The 27,364-nt window shown below is 53.0% G+C and overlaps 2 protein-coding genes across 3 annotated transcripts in view; both read left to right on the top strand.

Moving 5' to 3' along the window:
- The window catches only part of Itga3 (integrin subunit alpha 3), a 37,237-nt gene extending 27,932 nt beyond the window's left edge, over positions 1 to 9,305 (top strand). Inside the window, exons 22-25 of one of the 2 annotated variants that reach the window (XM_059271578.1) lie at positions 1,508 to 1,621; positions 2,539 to 2,637; positions 6,658 to 6,783; positions 7,966 to 9,305. In XM_059271578.1, coding sequence (XP_059127561.1) covers positions 1,508 to 1,621; positions 2,539 to 2,637; positions 6,658 to 6,783; positions 7,966 to 8,121 — 495 coding nt within the window. In that variant the 3' untranslated portion in view covers positions 8,122 to 9,305. The remainder of the gene's footprint in view (positions 1 to 1,507; positions 1,622 to 2,538; positions 2,638 to 6,657; positions 6,784 to 7,965) is intronic. The other variant, XM_059271579.1, reaches the window with a different exon arrangement.
- Positions 9,306 to 12,577: 3,272 nt separating this feature from the next.
- Positions 12,578 to 26,820, top strand: Pdk2 (pyruvate dehydrogenase kinase 2). Its single transcript, XM_059271577.1, has 11 exons — positions 12,578 to 12,852; positions 14,530 to 14,671; positions 21,751 to 21,822; positions 22,271 to 22,455; positions 23,053 to 23,142; positions 23,340 to 23,417; positions 24,126 to 24,202; positions 24,302 to 24,400; positions 24,501 to 24,608; positions 25,088 to 25,201; positions 25,723 to 26,820. Exons 1-11 carry the CDS (start codon positions 12,735 to 12,737, stop codon positions 25,861 to 25,863), a joined length of 1,224 nt encoding a protein of 407 aa, XP_059127560.1. The 5' UTR covers positions 12,578 to 12,734; the 3' UTR covers positions 25,864 to 26,820.
- Positions 26,821 to 27,364: the final 544 nt, after the last annotated feature.

Here is a 27,364-nt window from a genome sequence, read left to right as displayed (position 1 = left end):
AGCCTTGGCACTGCAGTCCCCTCTGGCAGGGCTCCGGCCTCCTGTCCACTTTGACTCGAGTGTCTTTCTGACCCTAGGATGACGCATCGGCTACAGAGCTTCTTTGGTGGGACAGTGATGGGCGAGGCCGGCATGAAAACTGTGGAGGATGTGGGAAGCCCGCTGAAATATGAATTCCAGGCAAGGGCACTTCTGGGGTCCTGGCTGGAGACTCTTAAGAAAGGCAATGGGGAGATTGTTCTGGGTCTGGGGTTCAAAATTGGGAGGGTTGAGGGTTGTTGAGTTATAGGGAGTTTTCCAAAAGACGGTAACCATGACACACAGGTCATGTATGTCCACAGGTGAGCCCTGTGGGAGACAGGCTGGCGGCCTTGGGCACACTGATCCTAGGTCTGGAGTGGCCCTATGAAGTTACCAATGGCAAGTGGCTGCTGTACCCCACGGAGATCACCATCCATAGCAATGGGTCCTGGCCCTGCCAGCCGCCTGGAAACCTTGTCAACCCTCTCAACCTTACTCTCTCTGTAAGTTCATCAGCAGGGATGTTCCATGTACATCTCATTTGCATGCCGGAGAGCAGAAAAGCCAGTATCTTCCTCTGCCACAGGTCCTCTTTGGGAGCCTGAGTCCCCTCTGCCCCTTCCCTGTCTCCCATCAGCTATTCTTATCTCTCTCTGCCTTCCCAACAAATCTCTGCCCTCTTCAGGACCCTGGAGACAAGCCACATTCTCCACAGCGCAGGCGGAGACAACTGGATCCAGGGGGAGACCAAGGTTCCCCACCTGTCACGCTAGCTGCTGCCAAAAAAGCCAAATCTGAGACTGTGTTGGTGAGTGGCCAGGGCAGAGGTGGGGAGAAGTACACATCCTGACACAAGGCTCATGGGCATCGGGGGGGGGGGCACGAAGAGAGGGGGACAGAGACCACTCACCCAGAGACACTGGTCTACAGAGGCGCTGTGGACCTGGGTGTGACAGGAAAACAGATCCACCTCCTACCCTAAGGAGCATCCATCACAGTGGAGCTAGAGAGGAGCTGCTGGCTGGATTCCAAGGCCTCACCCCATGTTGGGGGCTGTTTTGTTTGGGCATTTGGGCTAGGGAGGGGCAGGAGGAAGTGTAGAGCAGGGTGCCCTCTGCAGGAAGAGGTGGAGAAGCAAATATGGGGACCCAGGGAAGGCATAACTCGCTAGAGAGGTTGAAGGGGTATCCCAAGCCAACAGACAATACCCAGAGTACTTGGCTTGGGAGAAATTTCTGAGGCTGGGACTTGGCAGCCTGAGCAAGGACTATGCTTCACGTTTGTGTTCCCTGAATCAGATGAGTTTGTCCCAAGAATGCATCTTGAACGTATGTTTGAGAAGTAGAGGAATGTGTGTGTGAGCAAAACAACGAACAAAGTCACTCAGGGGTGGGATGAAGTCTAGAAGGGTAGCAGGTGAGCAGAGCCAGCATCAGGTCTGGAGACCCAGGCTGTCTCATGTCTGTGCATCTCCTATCTACCTCAGACCTGTGCCAGCGGCCGCGCCCGCTGTGTGTGGCTGGAGTGCCCCATTCCTGATACCTCCAACATCACCAATGTGACCGTGAAGGCGCGAGTGTGGAACAGCACCTTCATTGAGGTTAGTGCTGTGTTGGGAGGTCTCCACTGTCATCCACCTGGGTGAGGAGAGTGACAGGGAGGGATTGAAGCCAGCATGTGGTGTGTGTGTGTGTGTGTGTGTGTGTGTGTGTGTGTGTGTATGTGTAGTGTGCAAAACTGTTGTGTCCTGTACAGTTGTGTGTCTATCACCGTAGGCCACATTGGTGTCATGATTGTGTGTCTGTACGTGAGTGTATAATGCTTCCAAAATGACCTCTCATGTGTCCATTACATTCTACCTCTGTGCCTTTGCCTCTGGCCCTCTGCACTGGAATACCAGCTTTTTTTTTTTTCTGTCTCTGTGTGTGAATTCTCTGTTCAGCCATCAAGGCCTCCATCAGCCTTCACTTCTCATCACTGAGATCCTATCTAACTTCAGCACCTGGAGTCCACTCTCCTGGACTGCACAGACCTTTCTCAGAAGTTACATATGTCTGTCATCTGTCCTGCTAGGATGGGTTATAGTCACTCTCATGCCAACCTTCTCTTGCTACCTAGTCTCACCCCCCCTCCTTTTTTTTGGCTTAGGACTAGACTCAAATTTTGTGGCCTGTGTGGTTGGTTTCTGTTGTATGTACTCAGTTTCCAACACTGGACCACAAAGGTTGCCTTAGGCAAATGAAGAGGCGTGGCTATGTGCTAGCAACAGGTGCAGGGGGAGATTTAGTCCATGAGTCTGACCTAGACTGTGACCTTCCCCATCTCTCCTGTCTTAGCATCAGCACAGGACCCAGTGCCCAGATGAGAGAATGGCATGCATTTGTGTGTGAAGGAGAGGCTGAATGACAGCATCAAAATGGTGCTGCCTCATAGGGTGCTGAAGTGGGTAGAGCTTAGTCAGGAGGGACCCAAGAGAGACTTCAACCGCTAGTTCGGACCCCTCTGTCTTTCTTGTAGGACTACAGAGACTTTGACAGAGTCAGGGTGGATGGCTGGGCTACCTTGTTCCTGCGAACCAACATCCCTACCATCAACATGGAGAACAAGACCACATGGGTGAGTAGGTGTGTTAGCAAGGCCAACAGCCTCAGGCCAGGCCACACAGCACAGGACATCTCTAAGGGGACACTGATGCTGGCCTTGATGGCATAGGGCGGCCATCCTAGTTTGTTGGGAGACAGAACAGAAGGGTATTAAATCCCAGGTCTGCCTGCACTATAGAGTGAATTCAAGGCCAGTCTGGACAACTTACGATATTGTCTCAAAACTAGAAGTGTAAAAGTGAGGGACTGGGGAGATGGTTCAGTGGGCAAAGTCCCTGCTATACAAACATGAAAATCTGAATTTGGATCCTCAGCACCCAAGCACCTAGTTAAAAGCTGAGTGTGTTGATACATGCTTGTAACTTCAGGCTATAGGCCAGTGATGGCAGGTGGATGCTGGGGACTTGCTGGCCAGCCAAATTAGGCAAACAGTTACTAGTTCAAAGATTCTGTCTCACAAAAATCAATCAAACAAATCCTCGACAATAACAGCATTTGTATGTACAGCTGACTCAAAAACAAACAAACAAAAAGGTAGAAAATGATAGAGGAAGATATCCAGCACTGATCTCTGGCCTCCAAAAAGGCACACAGGAGGCCCACATATGTATGAGTACACATACACACACACACACACACACACACACACACACACACACACACACACAATTTTAAGTGGGGAGGGGCTGGGCATAGTGGCTCACATCTTTAATCCCAGTATTCAGGAGGTTGAGGCAGGTGGATCTCTTTGAGTTCAAGGCCAGCCTGGTCCACAGAGTGAGTCCCAGGCCAGTCAGGACTACATAGAGAGATCCTGTCTCAACACCTGCCCCCCCCATAAGAATAATAAAATAGGGCTGGAGAGATGGCTCGGAGGTTAAGAGCATTGGCTGCTCTTTCAGAGGTCCTGAGTTCAATCCCCAGCAACCACATGGTGGCTCACAACCATCTGTAATGAGATCAGGTGCCCTCTTCTGGCCTGCAGACATACATGCAGGCAGAACCCTGTATACATAATAAATAAATAAACCTTTAAAAAAAAAAGAATAATAAAATAAATGATAAATAAAAAAAAAATTTAAAGACTGACCATGATAGAGTACTCTAGAGGCTGATACAGAGGATTGACCCAAGTTTGAGGCTAGCATAGGCAATTTAGTAAGTTCAAGGACAGCTTGGTCTACAAAGCAAGATTCTGTCTCATAAAAATCAATCAAACAAATCCTCGACAATAACATCATTTGTATGTACAGCTGAAAAGGTGTACGGCCCCATGGGATAACACATAACAATAAACATATAACAAAAAATTAAATTATGAATAGAAAAAAAGGCCAATATTCTCTTTGTTAGATCTTTTCAAGTCATTCCAGTTCAAGTAAGATTCAGGAAATTCCAAAGGGGGGAGAGAATGTTCTAAGTTACAGCTGGAAGAAGAAGTATGGCAAATGGCTAATAATTTCTTGTGAAAAGGATGCAAGTGGAAACACACAGGAGATACACAGAACGGAGCAAATGGGAGGTTGATGAAACACTCCGTGATGCATTTCCTGAAGTAAACCAACGGGACGAAAAATTAGTCTATATGAAATTGTAGATCTATGTACAACAAAAGGTGATAAGCTAAAAGGACAAGTTCCAAAGGAACGTGAGGAAGTGTGGATATATTTTAATATTTCAATATAGAAGGTAATGCATGTGTGATGAAATACAAGTATTTAACTTGCACATAAACAGAATAGGAGCTGGAGAGATGGCTCTGCGGTTAAGGGTGCACACTGTTCCTGCAGAAAGCTTGAGTTCAGTTCCCAGCTCACATGTCAGGCAGCTCACAACCACTCTACCTCTCCCTTCAGCTGATCAGACAACCTATTCTGAGCCTGCACTCACCTGCACATACCCACACACAATACACACATAATTTAATGTAAAACACGTGCATATAAAAAGATAAACCTTTTAGCTGGGCACGCTTGTGTACGCCTTTAGTCCCAGCACTCTAGAGGCTGAGGCAGAAGGATCTCTGAGTTCAAGGCCAGTCTAGTCTATTTGGCAAGTTCCAGACCAGCCAAGGCTACATTAGTGAGACCCTGTCTCAAAAAACAAGCAAACAAACAAACCTTAAAAAAAACAAAAACAAAAACAAACAAACAAAAAAAAAACACCCCACAAATAACAAACAAGAGTTGTTTGCCTATCTGATTGGAAAATACTAAAAAGAGAAATGCTGTCTGGTGATGGTACGTGGTGGGAAATGCTACTGACTGGAGTATAAATTGGTGGCTCCTTTGTGGAGATGCATTTGTCAATATTCATTAACATTTAAAGCACTCATTCCCCTTGAGCTAGCACATGCTCACATATTTCAAGGAGCTCATCGGATGAGCATGCAAAGATAAATATATGGGGGTATTTTAGAGCATCGTTAATAGGAGCAGGGAATTGGAAATGATCTAAATGTCTGTCAGTAGGAGATTGGCTGGATAAAATGTGGTCCATTTCTACAATGACTGTGCGGTCCTCAGAAGAGATCAGATTGGCCTTTATCAATTGAGAGGGAAAGAGGATGGTATTAATAAAAATGGGGAAGACAAAGCTTGCCGGAGTGTGCATGTAGTGTGGTCCCATCAAATGTATTAAATATATGGAGAGAGCTGGGGAGGGCAAATGGGTGCATGCCTATAATCTCAGCACTTGGGAGGTTGAGACAGGATTAAAAGTTTGAGGCCAGCCTGGGCTAATATAACAAGACCCTCTTACCTCCTGCTGGGATCACCACTGCTAACTACTACTCGCTATGGAGACAGTTTTTTTTCCCCAGAGCATCAAATATCGAATTACTGTTACTTGTTTTTTTTTGTTTTGTTTTGTTTTGTTTTTTTTGTTTTTCGAGACAGGGTTTCTCTGTGTAGCTTTGCGCCTTTTCCTGGAACTCACTTGGTAGCCCAGGCTGGCCTCGAACTCACAGAGATCCGCCTGGCTCTGCCTCCTGAGTGCTGGGATTAAAGGCGTGAGCCACCACCGCCTGGCTTCTGGGTGTTTTTTTTTGTTTGTTTGTTTGTTTTTGCTTTTTTTTTTTTTTTTTTTCCGAGACAGGGTTTCTCTGTGTAGCTTTGCGCCTTTTCCTGGAACTCACTTGGTAGCCCAGGCTGGCCTCGAACTCACAGAGATCTGCCTGGCTCTGCCTCCCGAGTGCTGGGATTAAAGGCATGTGCCACCAACGCCCGGCTTTTTTTTTTTTTTTTAATCAAAATCAAAATAATTACAAAAAGAAGTGAAAAGCAAGCACAGTTGTCTAGAGACGTTCTACTCCAAAAATTGGAAATGCAAACACTCCAAAACCTGAAAAACTTTTTGAGCCACAAATAAAACAAAATCCCAAATCTGACACATTTCTAGTCGCAGGCATCTCTGGTGTGGGCTATTTAACCCACAGATACACGTGCACACATGGACACACCCAGGCCATCGTTCGCCATGTAACAGGTGTCTATTCATGCTATCTTTAATCCTGTCCAACAGCCTATGAGGTAGGGGATTATAATTCCCAGTGCACAGATGAGTAACAGAGAGGTTGAGTAACTTGTTCAAGGCTACACAGCCAGTGGGATAGCAAGGCTGGACTTGAGCCCAGGTAGCCTGGCTCTCAAATGCATGCTTTTGGCCATGTTTCTACACTGTAAAGCAGCCACCAGTGATCTCTTTCCCAGAGCACAGGAAAAGATGCAGAGAGATGAAATTACTAGTCCAGGGTCACACGGTTTATCAGGAACAGAGCTGATGTGCAAGTCCAGATGTGTCGATCACAAACTCAGATGCCAGGCTGCCTATCAGATCTGAGGCTGTCCCTCTGGCCAAATCTGTGCCTAAGAAACTGGACACAAGGCCTGTTCCCCTCAATGAGTGCAGCTGGGCCTTTTTCTAGTCACTGACCGCCCCCTACCGGCTGTAGATCAAATAACAGGGCTATGGGCCCAGCAGGGACAGAAAAAGTGACTGGCCCCTAGCTAAGTCTCATCTCTCTCCTCTGCAGTTCTCAGTGGACATTGACTCAGAGCTGGTGGAGGAGCTGCCTGCTGAGATTGAGCTGTGGTTGGTACTTGTGGCCGTCGGTGCCGGGCTGCTGCTGCTGGGGCTCATCATCATCCTGCTGTGGAAGGTAGAGACTCCCAGCCTACTGGGGCTTCGCACTTCAGACCCCCTGCCAGCGCCAGCACGGCTCACCCACCCTCCCTCCATCCCACGGCTCTGCATCCCATCCCTCATCTCCATCTCGGCAGCCCTTTTCCAGATCCTCCCCACCCCTCCCCCCGGCTCCCAGTGCCACCCACACCTGGGGAACTGCAGGCTGCTCTGGTGTCTGGCCACCCACCACGCTGGGCCCAGGACGTACCTTCCAGGTTCCCCACCTCTAAGACCCGGCCTAAGCCCCAGCTCCCGAGTGCTGATGGCCAGGTCTACCAGCACCCCTGACGGCCGTCCCCGCCTCCTCCCTCCAGTGCGGCTTCTTCAAGCGAGCCCGCACTCGTGCCCTGTATGAAGCTAAGAGGCAGAAGGCTGAGATGAAGAGCCAGCCGTCAGAGACAGAAAGGCTGACCGACGACTACTGAGGGGGGGCACCCCCCCTGCCCCGGCCCACCCGGGTAACATGGCCTATGGGCCTCCTCTCCAAAGCCCCAGCTGGCTGGGGCTTCTGATTCTGTCCTGTCTGCTCCTCTTGCCTCAGGGCCTGCTTGGATCTCACTTGTCTACCATCTCAAAGCAAAGGCCACCCTGAGTGCCCCCGGGACCCCCACCTCCACCTGGCTCTCAGGAGCTTAAAATCCCAAGAGCATGCCATGAAATCCTTCCAGTGAGCATGCTGCTTTCTGGGGGACTGGAAAAGAGAAACAGTCAGGGCTGGACCCCACCTCTGTCTGATCACCAGGCATGTCCACAATGACTCTAAGTCCTATCCCCTCCCACAAGGAAGGAGAGGACCAAGAACTTTTTGTCTTGAGTCCCACCATCTCCCTGGGATAACCCTCTTACCTACCCCTAGCACTGGCCATTGAGATCACCCTGTCTTCCTGGCCCACAATCTCGGTGTCTGCTTGGTCTCCGCCTGCCTCTGTTCTCCTCTGTGTCTTCCTCAGCTCCTCCTTCCTCTGGGCCTGGGGTGGGGATGTCCATCCTCCCATCTCATATTGAGGTTGGGATGTTTGAGTTGAAGCCTGCTGTAAGCACCATAGGAGTGTGTGTGTGTGTGTGTGTGTGTGTGTGTGTGTGTGTGTTGGGGGGGGCATCTTTTCTCATTTGAATGCTGGATACTGACACAATTTCTCTTCTGCCTAAACTCCAGTGTGACTTCTTTAAACCGACCCGATACTACCGGATCATGCCCAAGTACCATGCAGTGCGTATCCGGGAGGAGGAGCGCTACCCACCTCCAGGGAGCACCCTACCCACCAAGAAGCACTGGGTCACCAGCTGGCAGATTCGGGATCAATACTACTGATACCTTCCCTGTCATCCCCCCCCCCCCCCGCCCCCAGTGCTCCCTTCCTTCCTATTTATCATAAATTATGACTCGGACAGTCCAAAAGGGGCCACACATTTGGCTGGCACCAGCAGGCTCAGGCATCTATCCTCCTTCAGTGCAGGCATGTTTTCTGGGGCCCTAGAATCTCCTTCAAGACCTTGCAATGCTGAGCATAGCGCAGCTCTGCACAACGGACACACACACACACACACACACACACACACACACACACATGCACACAGGGCCTACTGCTAAGGGCCTGTTCAGATGTACCATGGAGGGTGCCGTGTCCGAGCCTCTATCTGTGCCAAAACCAAGCCAAAACGCCTCTACTGGGAGCCAGGAGGAAAAGGTCCCTGACGTGGTGACATCTCTCTTCCACACCGGATCCCCCTTGAGCCATTGTCCCTGGACTGACTTTACTGTCCAGAATAAAACTACTGACGACAAGGAGACAGTCGGGCCCAGCTGCAATTCCCGGCACCTACTGGAGAGGAGGGCCGCACCAAAAGGGATGTTCTTATGACTTGTATGCTCAGACTCAAGAGCAATGGACTAAAAAGCAAGTCCCTAGAATGGGCTTTTATGAATGGATCTCCAAAACCTTGGCTACAGATGAAGTTGGCAAGAAACGCAGCCCAAAGGAACAAATCGAAACCATGGACAGCCTGGACATACTGTGCTGGGGCTGACCTGGAGCATGGTGGCATCCTTCAGAGAGCAGGGTATCAATCCTGGCCCAGCAGCAGATATTGACAGGATGCTGAGGAAGATACTCCTGACCCGTCCTGGCCACCTCAGCCTGAGCAAGGCCTGGAGACCCCACAAGACCACGTGGGGTGTGATACTTGAATGTAGGGCAGGGGAGAGTCCAAGCCCTGACCCAGCTGGCCAGACTTAACTCTGCTCCCTTGACCACAGAGATGGTATTCTGAGCTGCCTGTGGCTTTCGGAGAAACCCAGCCCTCCCCCTCCCCTAGGAGCTGCATCCCCATTCTGGCAGTGGAGGCTGATTCCCAGGTCCTCTCCCGAATCCCTGCCCACAGGCAGGCCCACTCCGCAGCTCTGCCCCTCCACGGTACTATAGCAGCTTTCCCTACCCTGTGCCTTCTTTGTATATGGGCTTCTCACTAAAGTAAATAAACAGTTCCCAGTTTGTACTGCTGCATCTGCACCTACCCCAGTCTCAGTTCTAGGGGTCATGGCCTCCCCTAGCTGATCCCTTGATGATGGACCTAGCACTCTACGGCACGCTCTGTGTGGAGAACTTTGATTCAAGCACAGAGTTCACTTTATGGAATTCCAGTTCTGGGGGAGCGCTATGGGGGAGTGATTTCTTTATGTGTCAAGAGTTGTGGGGCCAGGTGGTGGTGGTGCAAGCCTTTAATCCTAGCACTTGGGAGGCAGAGCCAGACAGATCTCTGTGAGTTCGAGGCCAGCCTGGTCTACAGAGCGAGATCCAGGACAGGCACTAAAACTACACAGCGAAACCCTGTCTTGAAAAACCAAACCAAAACCAAAACAAACAAACAAACAAACAAACAAAAAAAAGAGTTGTGGTCTGTTCCTGCTGAGTTCATTTTGACATCAATTACTTCCATCTATTGCTAGGCTCTGGCTTGGATTTGGTCATGGGGAGGGAGGGGAGTTGAGAATGGGCCCCATGCAGCCCAGGCTGATCTCAAACTGTGTAGTTGAGGAGGACCTCAAACTCATCCTCTAACACGTGCTGGGGTATCAGGTTTGCACACAGAGCGGCTTTGGGGAGAAGACAGACTGAGAGTTATCCCCTACACTCTGCCTGGCCCTTGAAAATGCACTCACTCTGTCAGCATCCCCTACTTGCTAATTGTTAGGCTGGCAGATGTCTAGAGATCCTGGCTCCCGGCCCTGGGGCCTCTCTGCCTACTTCACGTCCCTTTTCACTCTGGCTCCATGACATGCCAAGCACTGTACCCAGTGCTGGAGATAAGGCAATGGCTAGGTCAGACACAACCTGTGCCCCCTAAGCTAAAGCCCAGTGGGAAGGAGCCATGAATCAGCAGTTAACCCTCAGTGTGAGCAGCTTTCTCGTCTTCCTAAGATCTGAGACCTAAGGAGGCATGTAGAGAGCCCAGCACCCAGGCCAGGAACTCAGCAAAGGCTTCTTGGAGGAGGAGAAGATGACCAAGCAGCCCAGACCTGAAGAATAGGTACAGGAAGCTAAGAAGAATGAGCCAGAAATACCTCTACCTCCCCCCCCCCCCCACTAAGATGAAGATAGGATTGTCAGTGGGTTGGAGATTCGAGGCTGGGTCAAAACTGCAGGTAGATTACAGTGTGGGCAGTTGAGCAGGGGAATGTGAAAAGATGGGCCTAAGGAATGGGGCCAAAGCAGGTATCAGGACAACTGGAAAGGCTCCAGAAAGAGGAGGAGAGGAACTGGAGAGATGGCTCAGCAGTTAAGAGTGCTTCCTGCTCTTGCCGAGGACCTGGGCTGGGTTCCCAGCACCCACAGCAGGCAGTTCATGACCCCTGTAACTCCAATTCCAGGTAATCAGTGCCCTCTGGCCTCCACAGAAACCCGCATGCTCATGGTGCACATAAACACACTTGGGCACACATACCTCCAGATCATAGTCTGTTTGTTTAAATTTGTTTTTTCAAGACAGGGTTTCTCTGTGTAGTCCTGTCTGTCCTGGATCTCACTCTGTAGACCAGGCTGGCCTCAAACTCAGAGAGATCCACCTACCTCGGCTCCCCGAGTGCTGCGAGATGTGTGCCACCACGACCCACTGATTTTTTTTAAGTGAAAAGACTGAGCAGAGAACCAACAAGGTCAGGTTTGTAGTTGAGAGTGTTTGCCAGCTCTGCTTTCCTAGCTGTAGAATGGGGATAATAACAGAGTATAATAGAGCTTTTTAAGAATTAAATGAGAAGCCAGGTGGTGGTGGCAGAGACAGGTGGGTCTCTGTGAGTTCGAGGCCAGCCTAGTCTACAGAGTAAGTTCTAAGACAGCTAAGGCTACACAGAGAAAACTGTCTCGAAAAACAAAACAAAACAAAAAATTAAGTGAGATAATCCAGGCAAACGGTGCCTGGCACACAGCATTACACTTTCCATAATGAAGCTTTGTTTCGTCTTGGCTACAGTTGTATACTGTTATAATTTGCAGTGTGTGTGTGTGGGGGGGGGGGCGCGCCGGAATCAAACCAGTGCATTACCACCAGCTCAGCACCGGTCCTCTGCTCACTTTTTGAGATTTCATTAAATTACCCAGGCTGTACTTGAACTCACTCTAACTCAGGTGGGCCTTGAACTGAAATTCTGTCTCAAGCAGAACTGTCTCAAGCCTCCAAGAGTAACACCAGACCCTACTAAAGGTCAAGCCTTGACCCTGCTGGTGTTTTGGAACAAAGTTCAGCCCTTAGCAGGGAAGGGTGGGTCAATAAACAAAGAACTGAGGAACCTACGTTGGCCCAGAGAGTGGGAAACATACCACGTTTTACCAAAAGAGGGCGCATGATGTTTTGCAGGAAAGAGGCCCGGGCACTAGAAATATTGGGCTGAGCTCCCGAGCTCCTAATTATAATAAGGGACTTGTAATAAGGAAGCCAGCGGCACAGACGGTTGTCTTCTCAGGCTAGGTACACAGAAGGTTGCCTTCTTAGGTGGTTGTGGCAAGACGTTCAAGGTTTTATGTTCAGTCAAACGAGCTAGGGAATAATAAACTGGAACTTCCTAAAATTAGCTCCTGTCTCCACCTCTGCTAGTCCAGAGGGGTTTTTGTTGTTGTTTTTCAAGTGCTAGGGATCAATATAGGGCTTCATGCATGCTAAGCAAGTGTCATACCCTCTGAACTACACTGCCACCCCAATTTTAGATGTTTTTCACATGAGAAAAGAAAACGCCGCCTCTTCCTGGGCCACTTGGATATTTATGGGAGCTAGCGGGTTCCACGCTTATAGGAGAAAGTAAGTAGTATAGGCTTGCATCCTGGTTCCCAATTTCGCAAGCGTTCTTTCTGGGTCCATCACAGGAGTGGAAAACCACCAAGAGCTCCTATGGCAGAACAGGTGAGCATCAAGACAGGTGAAACAGGTGCCTTTAGGAAAAAGACAAGGCAGGGAAGAAAGGGTTAAAGGAGAGGGAGAGTGAAGGAGACGGGGGAAGGAGCCAGGGAAAGGCAAGAGTAGAAGGCTAACCGAAGGGTTAGCGGGACTCTGGGAAAGAAGGGGTTAACCCGGGGCTCGCCCCCTTAGAAGTCTAGGGGAGTTAGCGGCGGGAGGCGGGACTTGAGACCAGCGGCGGAAAACAACAGGCCCCCTCCAGCACCTACACGGTTAAGGGGGTGGGTCCCGAGGAGAGCCACGTGTCGAAGCGCAAGGCTATTGGTTCTCCCGGAGTTGTTTGTGCGCGGCCATTGGAGACGTCAAGGCGCAGGGACAAGCCGATTGGCTAGGCGTTGGAGGTACAGCCAGGGCAGGGATAGGGAGGAGGCGGTCGAAGCGCTTCTCCGGGCCGAGCTGGGCCAAGCGGAGGGCCGGTGCCAGCTCCTCCAGGTCCGGGACAGCAGCGGGAGCCGAGCCGGAGCCGCGGGCGCCGTCGCCATGCGCTGGGTCCGGGCGCTGTTGAAGAATGCGTCCCTAGCAGGGGCGCCCAAGTACATCGAGCACTTCAGCAAGTTCTCTCCGTCCCCGCTGTCCATGAAGCAGTTTCTAGACTTTGGTACGGAGTCAGCGTAGGTGGGCACAGGGGGCGGTGGGCGCGGAGAAGGAGACCCTGGCAATGACAGGGTAACGACCCGAGGAAGAGGTTCTGGGTGGCAGGCGGGTTGGCTTGGAAGAGCATGGACAGGAATGGGTAAACGGCGAGGCAAGCCTGGCTGCCCAGAAAGAGTTAAAGGGTGCCCCTTCACACTGTTATTAAGAATGGGGGCTCGGGGAAAGCGTTGGGAGGAGTCATGGAGAGTAAGAGGCAGTGGGGGTATAGGACCCCATCCAGACGTGATAGAGCCAATGGGGGATCCTGACTACTGAGAGTGGGAGACCAGGAGTAAATAGGGGACATGCTGCTGGGACTGCCAGGGAGATCCAGTCATCTGGAAGACCTGTGCTGTGCACGAAGGGTGGGGTACTTCTGAACTGAGCGAGGAGGGAGAAATCCCGGGGCAGCTGGGAAGGGGGCCCTCTGAGTAGGAGGTGCTGACAGGAGGAGCTCCCCTGACGGGTGAGCCTCCACCCCTGCAGCTGCCCACTGGGCAAGGACACTTGAAGATCAAATCTGTTCTGGCCTGGCAGCCGTTTCTAGCTGGGCAGAGCCCAAGTTACCATGAGGTAGTCAGGTGGCTTACATCTTCCCATGGCTCTCCCTGGGTTTCTGAAGATCACCCACTACCAGTGCTCTGGGGGTGGAGGTGGCTTTGGGGCAGGAGAAAGCTGTGCCAAGTGGTGGATGGAGACATTGTGTGTCCCTCCCTGTCTACATGGCATTCCCATGGTGCCAGCTGGTGATCAGGAGTGGGCCCAGGTCTTTCGAGAGTTGGCTTAGGTTACAGCTGCGTCACAGACAGGAAGACAGGGAGGTGGCAGACGAGAGTTGGGCACCTGTTTTCCAGGAGGTACCTTTGTGTCTCCCTGTTCTGTTGGAGTCTTGAGCTTCGCTTGTGTGGAAAATCCTTCAGGACTCACTCTCAAGCCTGAGCAAAGTGTCACAGTTGGAAGGGGCCTGCAGGAGCCCAGCCCACCTGTATGGGGGAAAACTGAGCCCCTCAAAAGGATGGTGGCATACCCTGGGTAACCGAAGCGCAGCCTGGTTTTGATCCTGGGTCTCCTGTCTCTAAGCTAACACTACTCATTCCTCCACTGCCTGTCCCTCTTGACCCTGGACCAACGTCCCCATTTGCTTCACAGATGGTCATTAGACATGGCCAAGTCTCCATTGGCATCCATCTGTTTCCTCAGCCTGGATGAGATGGGCTGCCTCAGGGATATCGTTGAGTTCCTACAGTCCTGGGGATCTAGGCACAGCACTCCAGGGAGGGAAGGATTGCTTAGGTACCTCTGCCCCCTGGGCAAGTTACCTGAAATCAGTGCCTACCTAGAGGGATGGGCAGAAAAGTGAGGTGACTTAGGCCAGGACAGTTCAGAATGAGCCCCAGGAACGTCTTGTCTCCCTGGTTAAAGAGATGGGGTTTTAGCTAGGGGTCAGTAGGTGATACCTCTCCTGAAGTGTCAAGCCGGGTGGTGGGTTCTCTGGGGGAAGGCTCAAACACTGCTGTGTTCGCAGGGCTGCCTTACTGTGTGCCATGGATAGGTTACTTGGTCATTTCAGCCTGCCCAGCCTCCACGTGTGTGCCGGTTCCCATGCTTTATAGCTATTGACTGGCCCCTCCCTTACCCTCAGGATCCAGCAATGCCTGCGAGAAAACTTCCTTCACCTTCCTCCGGCAGGAGCTACCCGTGCGCCTGGCCAACATCATGAAAGAGATTAACCTGCTGCCCGACCGAGTGCTGGGCACCCCCTCGGTGCAACTGGTGCAGAGCTGGTGAGGTCCTGCGCATGACACCACCTCTCCATTATCACCATGTTCCTAGGTCAGAGGCTAAGACAGAGGCTAGGCACAGGGGCTCCAGGAGACTGGGGAGTTGCCCAGGATCACGTGGAAATCCTCAGCTTGAGCAGGGACAAAGGTCAAGTTCAGTCTGTGTCTCACCATCCTACTTTCTCTAGGAAGCTAGGCTCCATCCAAGGAAGTGCAGCTTTCTCAGTTAAGAGCAAAAGTCATGCTAATGTCAGCAATAACCCTTGGCCTGCTCCGGGAGCCCAAGGCCCTGTTTGCCCAGGTAACTTGGAGAAAACAAGAAACAAGAAGACGATGCAGTTATCCAAGTGGCAAGACAGTTATCTGTCTTGAGTATTGGGGAAGCACTCAGTTAAACACAGACAATACAGTCCCCAAAGAGTTCAAGGGCAGGGATCAAGTTTATTACAGGTAGCCGTAGGCACAGAACTCTGTCTGGAGCTGGGTAACTGGAGGTCATTAGCCAATAACCTCACATGAAACGTAAACAAAGGTGTGTCTGTCCCTGGGCATGTCCCTGGCTGGTCATCAATAGACTTTTGTGGCAACTGGACAGAAATCTAGTCTTCAGGATTTGCAACGCGGGATGACCAAGGTTCCCCTGGGACTTGGGAACTTGGGTCATACCTATGGACCCAACACTGTCCCGTGTCTAAGCAAATGGCAGCTGACTATGCAGCTCAGTGATAAAAACATGCCTTTTCCCAGCATGCCAAAGCCCTGGGTTGTCCCTCAGCAGCTGAGAAGTAGTTTGGGCCACACTAGTGGTGCAGGCCTATCATCCCAGCTTGAGGGCTGAGGTAGGACAATCATGATTTTAAGGCCAGCCTGAGGAATTTAGTGAGACCCTGTCTCAAAGTAAACAGAGGGCTGAGACTGTAGGTCAGCGGTAAAGCAGTTGCCTGCTCTAGAGGAGGCCCCGTGCTCAAATCTCAGGATCACACACACACACACACACACACACACACACACACACACACACACAAAGACGCAGCGGCAGGGCCAACAATGTGCAGGGCAAACGTGGAGTAGCCGTGAGCAGGGAAGGCTAGGGCCTTTTTGTCTGTTGGTTGGTTGGTTTATGAAATGGCATTGATTATGACATCTCCCCTTGCAGAAGTGTCCATTTGGACACTTGTAAAACACCAAAGTGTAGATGGAACACGTCCGCCATAACCCTCTCTCCTACCAGTCCCCGCCAGGGTGTTCTGCAGTTCTTTGGTGCCTTCCAGCATTGTGTGTGCACATTGGTGTGTATCTCCCCGGCTTATTCTAGAGAGACGGGCTCCAGTAAGGGACAGGGTTGTACACACAAGGCCAGGTGTGTTTTGGGTGCACAATGCATGCCGACGGAAGTCATGGGGAAAACGGAGCAGGGTGGAGGCAGTACCTGTTTTCCTAGTGGTTGGGAGGTTGAAGCAGGAGGATAGTAAGTTCAGGAGTTTAAGACCAGCCTAGGCAACAGAGTGAAACATGTTTCAAAGCAAAACAAATGGGAAAATTGAAATGGATACACAGAAGGACTTGGATACTCCAAAGCTAGAAAGAAGTGTGGGGGAGAGGGTGCCGTGACTATAACTGAGAAAATAAAGGGTGGGTGGGGGGCAGGGTCTGATTTTCAGGTGGCCCGGCTAGGTTACCCATCACTGAGCCCTCCACCGGGAGGTTCAGGACCACTGAGCCAATCTGCGAGTCTTATCACAGGGTGGCCGAGCTGAGCCGTGGGGAGGAGACAGAAGGTACCATCTGTTCTCCCAGCCCTCCTCCAGTCTGTCCGGATGACTGGCCTGGCTGATTCACCGGCTGGTCTCTGACTTCATGACAGGACTTCTCAGTCCCCTCCCAAGACACCGTTCTGAGGCACTCAGGAAGGTGTGGAGGGCAGGAGGAGGGCAGGGGGCCGCTGGACCACCTGTGACTCCTCTTTCTGAGTCTGTGAGACATCTTGGGGCTTAGCCTGACTTATTCTTCCCTCAAAGCTTGGAAGGAAATGCCAGGACACAGCAGAGGCGGGGTAAAGTCAGAGAAAACACTTCCCTAGTGGATGGTTCAGCATACGGGAGCATGCCAAGGGGTTTGCCATGACCCCAAGCAAGCTGGGCGGGAAAGGGTTCATTTGGTATACACTTCCACATCATAGTCCATTAGTGAAGGAAGTCAGGACTAGCTGGCACCCCATGGCTTACTCAGCCTGCTTTCTTATAGAACCCAGGACCACCAGCCCAGTGATGGCCCCACCCACAATGGGCTGGACCCTCTGCATCAACCACTAATTTGAAAAATGCCCTACAGACTTCCCTACAGTCCAGTGTTATGGAGGCATTCTCTCAGATGATGCTCCCTCCTCTGCAGTGACCCTGGTTTGTGTCAAGTTGACATAAAACTAGCCGGCACACAGCTAGAATTTGGACAGTACCAACCACGGTCCCATGCTTCTGGGCAACCACCCCTGTAGGTCAAAGGTGGTATTATGTCAGAAGTTTCAGAGGCAATGAAGCAATGAGGACAAGGGGTATACCAAGAAGACAGCATACCTGAGGGTGTTGGAGCATCAGGGGCCATTCTAGATGCTGATGTAAATGGTCTATAAGTTTCATGACTTCCCTAGGTCCATTCTAGATGCCAACGTAGATGGTCTGTAAGCTTCATGACTTCCCTAGGTCCATTCTAGATGCCGACGTAGATGGTCTGTAAGCTTCATGACTTCCCTAGGGCCATTCTAGATGCCGACATAGATGGTCTGTAAGCTTCATGACTTCCCTAGGTCCATTCTAGATGCCGACATAGATGGTCTATAAGCTTCATGACTTCCCTAGGTCCATTCTAGATGCCGACGTAGATGGTCTATAAGCTTCATGACTTCCCTAGGTCCGTTCTAGATGCCGATGTAGATGGTCTGTAAGCTTCATGACTTCCCTAGGTCCATTCTAGATGCCGACGTAGATGGTCTATAAGCTTCATGACTTCCCTAGGTCCATTCTACATGCCGACGTAGATGGTCTATAAGCTTCATGACTTCCCTAGGGCCATTCTAGATGCCGACATAGATGGTCTATAAGCTTCATGACTTCCCTAGGTCCATTCTAGATGCCGATGTAGATGGTCTGTAAGCTTCATGACTTCCCTAGGGCCATTCTAGATGCCGACGTAGATGATCTGTAAGCTTTATGACTTCTCCTAGGTCCATTCTAGATACCGATGTAGATGGTCTGCAAGCTTCATGACTTCCCTAGGTCCATTCTAGATGTCGACGTAGATGGTCTGTAAGCTTCATGACTTCCCTAGGGCCATTCTAGATGCCGACGTAGATGATCTGTAAGCTTTATGACTTCTCCTAGGTCCATTCTAGATGCTGACGTAGATGGTCTGCAAGCTTCATGACTTCCCTAGGTCCATTCTAGATGTCGACGTAGATGGTCTGTAAGCTTCATGACTTTCCCTAGTGAGTGAGTCTCCTCACCGTCTCCAGATGAGAGATGGAGGCTCAGGAAATGAGGAACCTTGGCTAAAGTCAGTTAGGGGAGTAGTGGTGGATTTGAACCCAGGTCGTGGGTTCTGGAGGCTGCATTTGGGAAGGGACAGGAAAAAGGCTTTGTATGGGGTTATGCCCTAGGGCGGTGATTTCCACATTCCATGCAAGCCTGTGGGAATATAGGGCTCACCTACAGGAATGATACATCTCCTAGTCCTACCTACGTGCTACCAGAGTCCAGAGAGGTGTCCATTGGTTCCTCTCAGGAGGAATACCACCTAACGAGGCTTGGAAGGTAGGGAGGCACCTCTAGGAAACACAGCCAGTGAGTCACACCCCTGTCACTGAGCTTTGTGGAGTTGGAAGGAGTGTGTGGAGGGGGGTGATTCAGTGGGAGAGGGTGTGGGTGTGGTGTGTGTGTATGGACATCACCCTCTCACCCACCTCCCTGGTTTGTCCACAAAGTGTGTGGACCCCAGGCTCTGCCTATGGATAGCCCCCCTCCCACCCTACAGAAGCCAGTTAGCCCCTGTCCTGAGCAGACAAAGAGGCAGAAGGCCCACCAACAGGAGCTGGAGCCTACAGTAATCCAGCCAGCCTGTCCCTCCTGGCCCAAGCTAGGTAGCCAATGAGTAGCCCCACAGGTAGTGATCCCCCAAGGCATTTTTTAAAGCTAAGTCCTGCGCCACCCTGAGGCTCCTGCCGTGAACCCCATTTTGCAGTTGGGCTGGTGCATCCTAGTGGCCTTCGGGAACAGCCAGTGTCCAAGCCCGAGCCTGCTGCCCATTCACAGAGGGACCCCAGATGCGAGATACGTCCACCGTCTCCCTTCGTGCCAATAGCCATCCTCCTCACGTGGCCGTGGCCTGGTTCACACCCTTGTCCCCAGCTGCTGTTGATGCTGGTCCACACCCACAGATACACACACTCTTTACACTTACACACTCGCTCCACTCCCACACACTACTTGCAGGTGGCTGCACACCCTCTGCTGCTTGCCTCTCCCTTCGGGCCTGCATTCCACTCCCTGGAGGGTATTGTCTAGGAGTTGGGTGGGAGTGTCTCTGTGTTATCTTTGCGGGGGTTGGGAACACTAGATTTTCCCAAGGAGGGCCTTTCCCTCCAGACCTGGACGCAGACTCTGCCTTTAGCCTGCCTCTCTGCCCTTCCCTGGCTCTGGAGAGGGCCTACCCAAGTAGCCCATGCCCGTGTCTCTCTCTGGAGAATCCAGCTCTATCCTAGGTGACATGGAAGGCCAGGCCCGTGGCACCTCAGGGCTAGACCAAGGGCCCTGAGCAAAATCCTCCCGTGGTCCCCCCTGGGTCACAGGGCTACACCCAGCACTGTTTGCCTATGGAAATGGCTCTTTGAGGGGCAGACAGGGATGGGAGTCTCCACAGTGTCCCCACAGCAACTCCAGCAGTGCTACCTTCGTCAATATGTCCGGCGCCCTTTGTCCCATGTCAGTGCCCATGTAACCAGTTGTACCTATTCCCTTGGAAGTTCACCACGCAGCCCTGCGTGGGCTTGGAAACTGGGACCCTGTCCATTTCTACCTCTGGGCGTGCACAGAGCCTCCTGCCTCTGACCCTTCTGTCCCCACCCACCTTGGATCTTGAGCAGGGGTCATGTGGCCCCACCTTCTAACTGTTGCCACCTCCTCTGTCCCCTTCCCTCTCCCACACGTTCACACTCGTGGCTTCTCCCCCAAGCCCCCTCTTCCTCAGGGCCCCTTCATCTAGCAGCGATTAGAGGTCCGGTGTGGGCCTCCGAGCCCAGGTAGGCAGCAGTGGTCAGGTCCTAACAGTAGCTCCGCGAGGGTCAGCTGTCACACCTCTGTAAGGAGACTGAGGTCCTCCTGATGTAGATGTGTGCTGTGGGTGGGGGTGAAGACAGTCTGACAGGAAGCTGGTCTCTCTCTGTCCATCCTGTCCCCAGCCAGAAGAGCAGCTCCCACAGGTCTCGTGCTAGGAAGGACAGGGAGGAGCTCCAGACGGAGCCTGTCCCTGCCCCCAGTGCAGGGTAGCCTACAGCCTGGCATGACTCGTAGCCTGGGGCACAGGCGGCAGTGGAGCTGAGTGAGTGTGCTCAGCTGGCGACAGGTGTTTGAGCCACCAGCATTCCGAATGTCCCCCGTGTGGTGGGAAGTAAGAAGAAGAGCTTCCACCTTCCTGGTGGAGAAACAAGCCCAGAGAAGTTCCGTTGCTTTCCGGGGCCACACCAGAACCCAGGGGAACTAACTCTTCTCTGATGTCGGTTGCGGGATGCAGACAGAAGGGCATTCTGCACTGAAGAGCTTGAGTAGAGGCCGAGGTGAGATCCAGAGCAGTGGCAGCCCTGTAGGTGGCTGGAGCTCTAGAGACCCATGAGGCCTTACTGGACGCCTACCCAGCTGGGACACTGCTCGATAGTTCATTCTTGCCTCCCTTTTTTTTGGGGGGGGGTTCAAAACAGGGTTTCTCTGTGTAGTTTTTTGGTGCCTGTCCTGGATCTCGCTCTATAGACCAGGCTGGCCTCGAACTCACAGAGATCTGCTTGGCTCTGCCTCCCGAGTGCTGGGATTAAAGGCCTGTGCCACCACCACCCAGCTCTTGCCTCCCTTCTTAGAGGGCTGAGTGCTTTGGAATAGGTCCTGACCTAGTGTCTCCTCGAGAGACACTGCTGGGCCTCAAGAGTTCTCCCTGACAGGGCTCCAGGTAGCCCCTCCCATCCTTAGGCCAGAAGTGTTTCTGTCATAGGGAACAGAGGGAGGCTGGTACTTTCACCTTTCCAGAACAAGCTACAGGCTGGGCCTATCTGTAGGGGAAGCTAAGATCATACCTCAGTGGGGCAAGGGGTCAGTGGTATCAGATTGGCCCCATCTGCTGCTGCAGGCAGACCCACCTCATATGTAGACACTCAATTCACTGGCTCTGCTTTGTTTACTAACCTTTCCTAGTCAGAGAGCAGACCTGGCCCTCTGGCCAAGACTATAGGTGGAGTAGACAGCAGGGCCCACCCACACCCACCCTGCTCACTGGTGTTACAGGGAAGAGTGAGAGCCTCCCGGGTCCCACCTAAGAACGGAGCTAGCCACACCTACTCACCTTTCTAACCTGGGGTTCCCTCAGCAGGTCCAGATCACTGTGGGAGAGGCCCTTTGCCAGCTAGCTGCCAGATACACCTGTAGTCTATTAGACGCCTTAGCCCCCTGTGGGAGGTGCCAGGATCTCAATCTATAACAGTGCTCAGCAAGACAGGTGGATATCTGAGCCCTTGGTTACTGTGGCCTTTGGTACAGTTGGGCCTCAGTCCCTGTTCTATGCAGCCTCGAGGAGGGGGTGATTTCTGGTCCCTCCTAAGGTTGCTGTTACAGGCTTCTGAAGCAAAGAAATGTGCTGGAAGGGAACTATCGGATGCAAGGTTTCCTTGTACAACTTACTAGGTTGTCAGGGAGACCTAGAGCCGACGAGATGGAGTGTTGATTGTCAGCCGGTTCAGCTCTGTGTGCTACCTACTGTGGTATCTGAGGGGGTGGGAGGGAGCATTGTGCAGTCTCAGCTGAGCTCACGGCCCTTCTACCTTCACACAGGTATGTCCAGAGTCTGCTGGACATCATGGAATTCCTGGACAAGGACCCGGAGGATCACCGGACCCTAAGCCAGTGAGTGAGCACCCTCTTCAGGGACAAGAAGGCGGGTGCAGGCAAGGACATCTTGGTCAGGGCCCCAAGGATGGAATGCCAGCCGGATGCAGGGAAAGGCCCCTACCTTCAGGGATACCCCCAAGAAAGGGGGAGACAGGCTACTTCTGGGAAATCCAGGTCGGTTGGGAGAGATGCAGACCCCAGTTATCAGTATGCCGAGCGGATGTGGGAACCCTGCCCTCAGGAACAGACCTTCAGAGGAACTGAGAGCTTTACGTGTGAGCAGGAAGATGGGTGGGCAGCTGGGAGAATGAGGATGGGCTTCCGGCAGCCGAGCACTGTGCCTCGGTGGGGCTGGGAAGGATAGAGAAAAGGAAGAGAGTAAAAGGAAGTTGAGAATAAAGGAGAGCCGGGGGTGCCCCCAAGCCTGAGACTGGCTAGGGGCAAATGTCTGCCTCCTCGGAAGGTTCACCGATGCCCTGGTCACCATCCGGAACCGGCACAATGACGTGGTGCCCACCATGGCGCAGGGAGTGCTGGAGTACAAGGACACTTACGGCGATGACCCGGTCTCCAACCAGAACATTCAGTACTTCTTGGACCGCTTCTACCTCAGCCGCATCTCCATCCGCATGCTCATCAACCAGCACAGTGAGCTCTGGCGGCCTCGGAGAGGGCAAGGGGTGCGGGCAGGGCACGCCACGGAGGGGCACCACCCCTGACAGGAAAGCGGAGCGGGAGGGGGGGCACTTCAGCCACTATGCCCAGAGGCCTGAGTACCATTCAGGAACTGAAGAGTTACTGGTTTAAGTCAGGTGTGGTAGCACATGCCTTTGATCCTAGCACCTGGGAGGCTGAGACAGGAGGATCACATGTTTGAGGCCAAGCTTAGCCACATCAATCCCCAGCACTCGGGGGGCAGAGGCAGGTGGATCTCTGAGTTTGAGGCCAGCCTGGTCTACATAGCGAGTTCCAGGATAGCCAGGACTACACAGAGATACCCTGTCCAAAAAAAAAAAAAAAAGTACACTTAACAGGGTGTGCTGTGGGAGAAGCCTTTGGAAGGGCTGCTGCAGGGCGCAGAGGCTCTGGAAGGCCTGACCTGGGGAGAAGACAGGACTTGGGGGGCGTGGCTAGCACGGGCCTACAGAGCGCTTACAGATGAGGTGCAGGGTGGGATGTTTAGGGAGACAGAGGCCTAGGCCCTGTGAACTAGCCAGCAACACCCTTCCTTCCCTCTGCCCACAGCCCTCATCTTTGATGGGGGTACCAACCCAGCTCACCCCAAACACATTGGCAGCATCGACCCCAACTGCAGCGTGTCTGACGTGGTGAAAGGTGAGCCCCCCACCATAGGTCCGGCCCACAAAGGAGCTCCAGGGACCCCTCCCAGATTACCTGGCCAGAGAGTGACCCATTCCCAGTGGGTGGGTGGGGGAGGGGCATGTCCCCATGGGTTTCATGATGGTGATGCCCAATGTTAGTGCATGCTTGGGTCAGCCACCCATAACCTGAGTGGTTCCCTCTCCTCTCAGATGCCTATGACATGGCCAAGCTCCTGTGTGACAAGTATTATATGGCTTCACCTGACCTAGAGATCCAGGAAGTTAATGGTAAGCAAATGAAGCCCTGTGTGTGTGCGCGCGCATATGTGTGTGTGTGTGTGTGTGTGTGTGTGTGTGTGTTTCAGAGCACTGGGGACAGGCCAGAATAGGGGAGCTAGGTGGAGGGTCAGGTTCCCCTAGAGGGGAGCTGTTCTGTGTTACTAATTTGTTGGATAACTGCTTATTACTCGGCACATGCAGCATGTAAAGAAGGCAGGCAGGCAGGCTCTTGTGCTCACAGAGCTTACATTCTTGGTGCTGGGGAGGTTGGGACCTGTGACAGTTAACCACTGAACATGTAAATACAGCAGCTAATTTCAAAGCCTTGTAACTGACAGGCTGATGTCATTGTCCTTGTAAGTGAACAAGGACGTGATATGGGGTCAGAGGACAAAAGCCAGGGGAGAGTGATGTGTGATGGGATACCTCCCCGGAACACAATGGCTTAGTTAAGAGATGCCTGGGTGGCCAGCCCCAGGTGGAGTGGTTAGAGCCAGAACCCCCTCCCAGGAAGCTGGGCAAAGCAGGACTGAACTTGTACCTTCAAGGGTTGCTAGCTACAGCAGCTTGGAAGGGACACAGCCACGTGTTAGTTACAGCTGTGGGGAGAGGGAGGGAGGTCTGCTCTGCAGGAAGGAGGGCCGCAGGGTCACACTGGATAAGATTGTGGAGGGTTACCTTGCGCTGTGCTCCTCTCCGTGGTCTTGATTCCCACAGCGACCAACACCAACCAGCCCATTCACATGGTCTACGTCCCTTCCCACCTCTACCACATGCTCTTCGAGCTCTTCAAGGTAAGAAGGCTGCCCTTCTCAGGGGAGGCGGGGAGGGTCGGCCCTTGGCCCTCAGCTTTGGTGGCGCGCCCCTCACTGTGTCCTCCATCCCCTCCCCAGAATGCCATGCGGGCCACTGTGGAAAGCCACGAGTCCAGCCTCACTCTCCCCCCTATCAAGATTATGGTGGCCTTGGGTGAAGAAGATCTGTCCATCAAAGTATGTGACCCTTGACTTGACCTTGGGAGGTCACAGGGATGAGGGTGAGGAGTAGAGACGATAACCCTGGAGGGTATCTCACTGGTCCCTTGTCTCCTAGATGAGTGACCGAGGTGGGGGTGTCCCCTTGAGGAAGATTGAGAGGCTCTTCAGCTACATGTACTCCACAGCCCCCACACCCCAGCCTGGCACTGGGGGTACCCCGCTGGTGAGATGGCTTCCTCCAGTCCCCCTGGCTCCTGCTTCCTTAACTCCTAAGCATGCTCTACCCTCCCCCATGGCTGGGTGGTGATGGTCTCCTGTCCTGAATCTGGTCCCCCCATCTCTCCACTGCTTGCTGAAAGCCCCCTGCCTGCTGACCATCGGCCCGTCGCCTATCTGTTACTTTTCCTCAGTGTTCTCTCTTCCCTTTCTTCGCTTTATTGCTTCACCAGCACCTCTGTCCCACCTCCCGTGGATAGGCAGCGCTGGGCTCAGGGAATGGGCTCCAAGGTGCTCGTGACCACCCCGGCCTCTGGGTAGAGCTCTCCTGTCCAGCTTCCCTCTCTGCTTCCTCTGCAATTCCCCTGCCTGACACCCACTCCCATCTGCTCCGGAAGTGACCCTTCCCCACCCCTGCTCCAGCACCCCTGCCTGTCCCTAGCCAGGCATCCCCGGCTCCCTTTCTGACCTGTGGCTTATCTGCAGGCTGGCTTTGGATATGGACTCCCCATTTCCCGTCTCTACGCCAAGTACTTCCAAGGGGACTTGCAGCTCTTCTCTATGGAGGGCTTTGGGACAGATGCTGTCATCTATCTCAAGGTGAGGCCCATGGGGAGCAAGTTTGCTGCTAGCAGGGTTCTACCTAGCCCTCATCCTGCCTCCAGACTCAGAGCTGGGCCTTGGCTCCTCAAGCGCTGTAACTTTAAACTAACGCAGTAGGGAATTTCAGGGTTTTCCAGGGTCTGTGAGTAGAGCCCCTTTTCAGAGGACTCAGGCTTGGAAGAAAGGGGGCCTTACAGATCTTGGCCTTCCATTGAGAGGCAATGCGCCCTGGTGATTGATAGAGACCACACAGCCCAACCTCCTCCCTCTCTCCTTTTTACCTCCATGACCTTTGAGGGAACAGCTTTCTGGAATGGACCAGAGCAAGATACAGAAGATTCAGACCCTTTTAGGGGCTTTTCTGGGTCTGGGGTCGTGTCTCAGCTAGTGTCTGGTTATGGGGCTGACTTAGACATGGGTTAGGTTGCCAGGGGGAGAGATCATCAGGGCCCAGGTGGGAAAGGGTAGTGTGCTGAGGAGTGAGGAGGAATCAGGAGGCTGATGGCAATTCTCCCTAGGCCCTGTCCACGGACTCAGTGGAGCGCCTGCCTGTCTACAACAAGTCTGCCTGGCGCCACTATCAGACCATCCAGGAGGCCGGTGACTGGTGTGTGCCCAGCACAGAGCCCAAGAACACATCGACGTATCGGGTCAGCTAGGGGCCTTCTCTGCCTGGCACCTGGGAGGATGCTGCCACCTCTGAATCCAGCCACCATGGGGACCTTCCCCATCCCCTGGGGTACAGAGGGTGACGCTGGGTCTCCCTAATGGCCAGGTCTGTCTTTGTAGAAATCTCAGTGACCCATCTGTGGTGGTCCCTAAGTGCCAATCTGTCTCTATGGAGACACCTAGGGGGTTTCCCTGGAGTCTGGTCTCCATGGTGATGCTTGAAGGTTGTAGATGGCTCTACCTGATGGGGGCCCCAGAGACACTTCTCCACGGCCGTTCTCCCGAGACCAGAGCTGTCAGTTTTCCTACCAGAGACCCTGGGTCCCCTTCACTGCCTGCGTAGTCCTGGCCTTCCGAGGGGCCGCCCTGCTCGTCTTATCCCCGCACCCTGTACAGGTACACTGGGCTGTGTTCTTTGTCAACGTTAAGAAGGGTGGAGTGCCCTCAGGTTGGGAGAGAGGATGGAGGGGCGGGGGTGGGGGGTGCACCCTTGACCCCAGTCCTACGGCCTCTCTATCGCTACTCTGGACATTAAGGTTGCAGCTGGGAACTTGAGAGTGGGTGGTGGTTCTCATCCAAGGCCCACTTCTAAAGTGGGGACACCTGAGAAAGCCCAGAGGTAACCCCGCCCCACCAGGATTCCAAGGCGATCTTGGCAATGTTTGTGATGCTTCCTAAACCCTTGCCCAGCATGTCCTCACATGCACACCTCCCCTGCCCAGTGTACACCCACCCTGTCCTGCCTGAGCTTTAGACCCCACCCCCCTGTGCCCACCGTGTGTGCGCAGGTGACTCATCCCCAGGACACCCCATGTACATAGTCGGTTTTGTAATCTCAAATGCCTCCCCCTCCCCCTTCCCCTCCGCACACAGGGGTTAAAGCTGTGTGCCCCTCCCAGTGGCTGGGACGGTGACAGTGACATCCACAGTAAATAGATGAAATGAGACTGGTGCCTGGCTGCCTTGCTGGGGGAGGGGGAGTCCACACATGCACACTTGTGAAGACTGGTCCTCTAGGATCACCTGTACCCAGGACCTGTCCTAGCTGGTAACCTGAGTACACCACAAGGCGGGGCCATCCCCTCAGAACACCTGACACCCCATCGCCCAGTGGTATTCAAGGCATAGCTTAGTCACTTGTCCCAGACAGAAAGATCATTGGTGTATGGTAAATATTTATTGAAAGAAGTTGAGAACCATCTTCCCCCTTCACATGCAGGTGGGGCACACTTGGCCCCTGACAGCTTTAGGGGCAGTAGGGCCTCCACCCTCCCCACCCAGTCTAGATAGTGCCAATGCCCCTATACCTTAGTTTCCCTCTGAGGCCCCTCTCCCAGTACAGATGGCTCAGCCCAAGCACAGGGCCCTGGCCTTCAGCCGCTTCCCCAGGCAGGAGAGAGGGAGTTAGCATGCAGGTCCTGTCCGCCCCTCCAGGAAGCTGGGAGGGATGGGAGTTTCTCCTCAGAAACCTCCTGGGCCCAGTAGCAACTG

This window comes from Peromyscus eremicus, chromosome 8a (assembly GCF_949786415.1).
Source record: "Peromyscus eremicus chromosome 8a, PerEre_H2_v1, whole genome shotgun sequence".
Classification (NCBI taxonomy): Eukaryota; Metazoa; Chordata; class Mammalia; order Rodentia; family Cricetidae; genus Peromyscus; species Peromyscus eremicus.
This window is presented reverse-complemented; position numbering and strand designations above follow the sequence as displayed.

Excerpts from the sequence above, each read along its gene's own strand:
- Pdk2 (XM_059271577.1), top strand. The coding sequence starts at position 12,735 with ATGCGCTGGGTCCGGGCGCTGTTGAAGAATGCGTCCCTAGCAGGGGCG. Across the intron at positions 21,823-22,270 it reads GATCACCGGACCCTAAGCCA|GTTCACCGATGCCCTGGTCA; the intron begins GTGAGTGAGCAC and ends CCTCCTCGGAAG. Across the intron at positions 22,456-23,052 it reads CATGCTCATCAACCAGCACA|CCCTCATCTTTGATGGGGGT; the intron begins GTGAGCTCTGGC and ends CTCTGCCCACAG.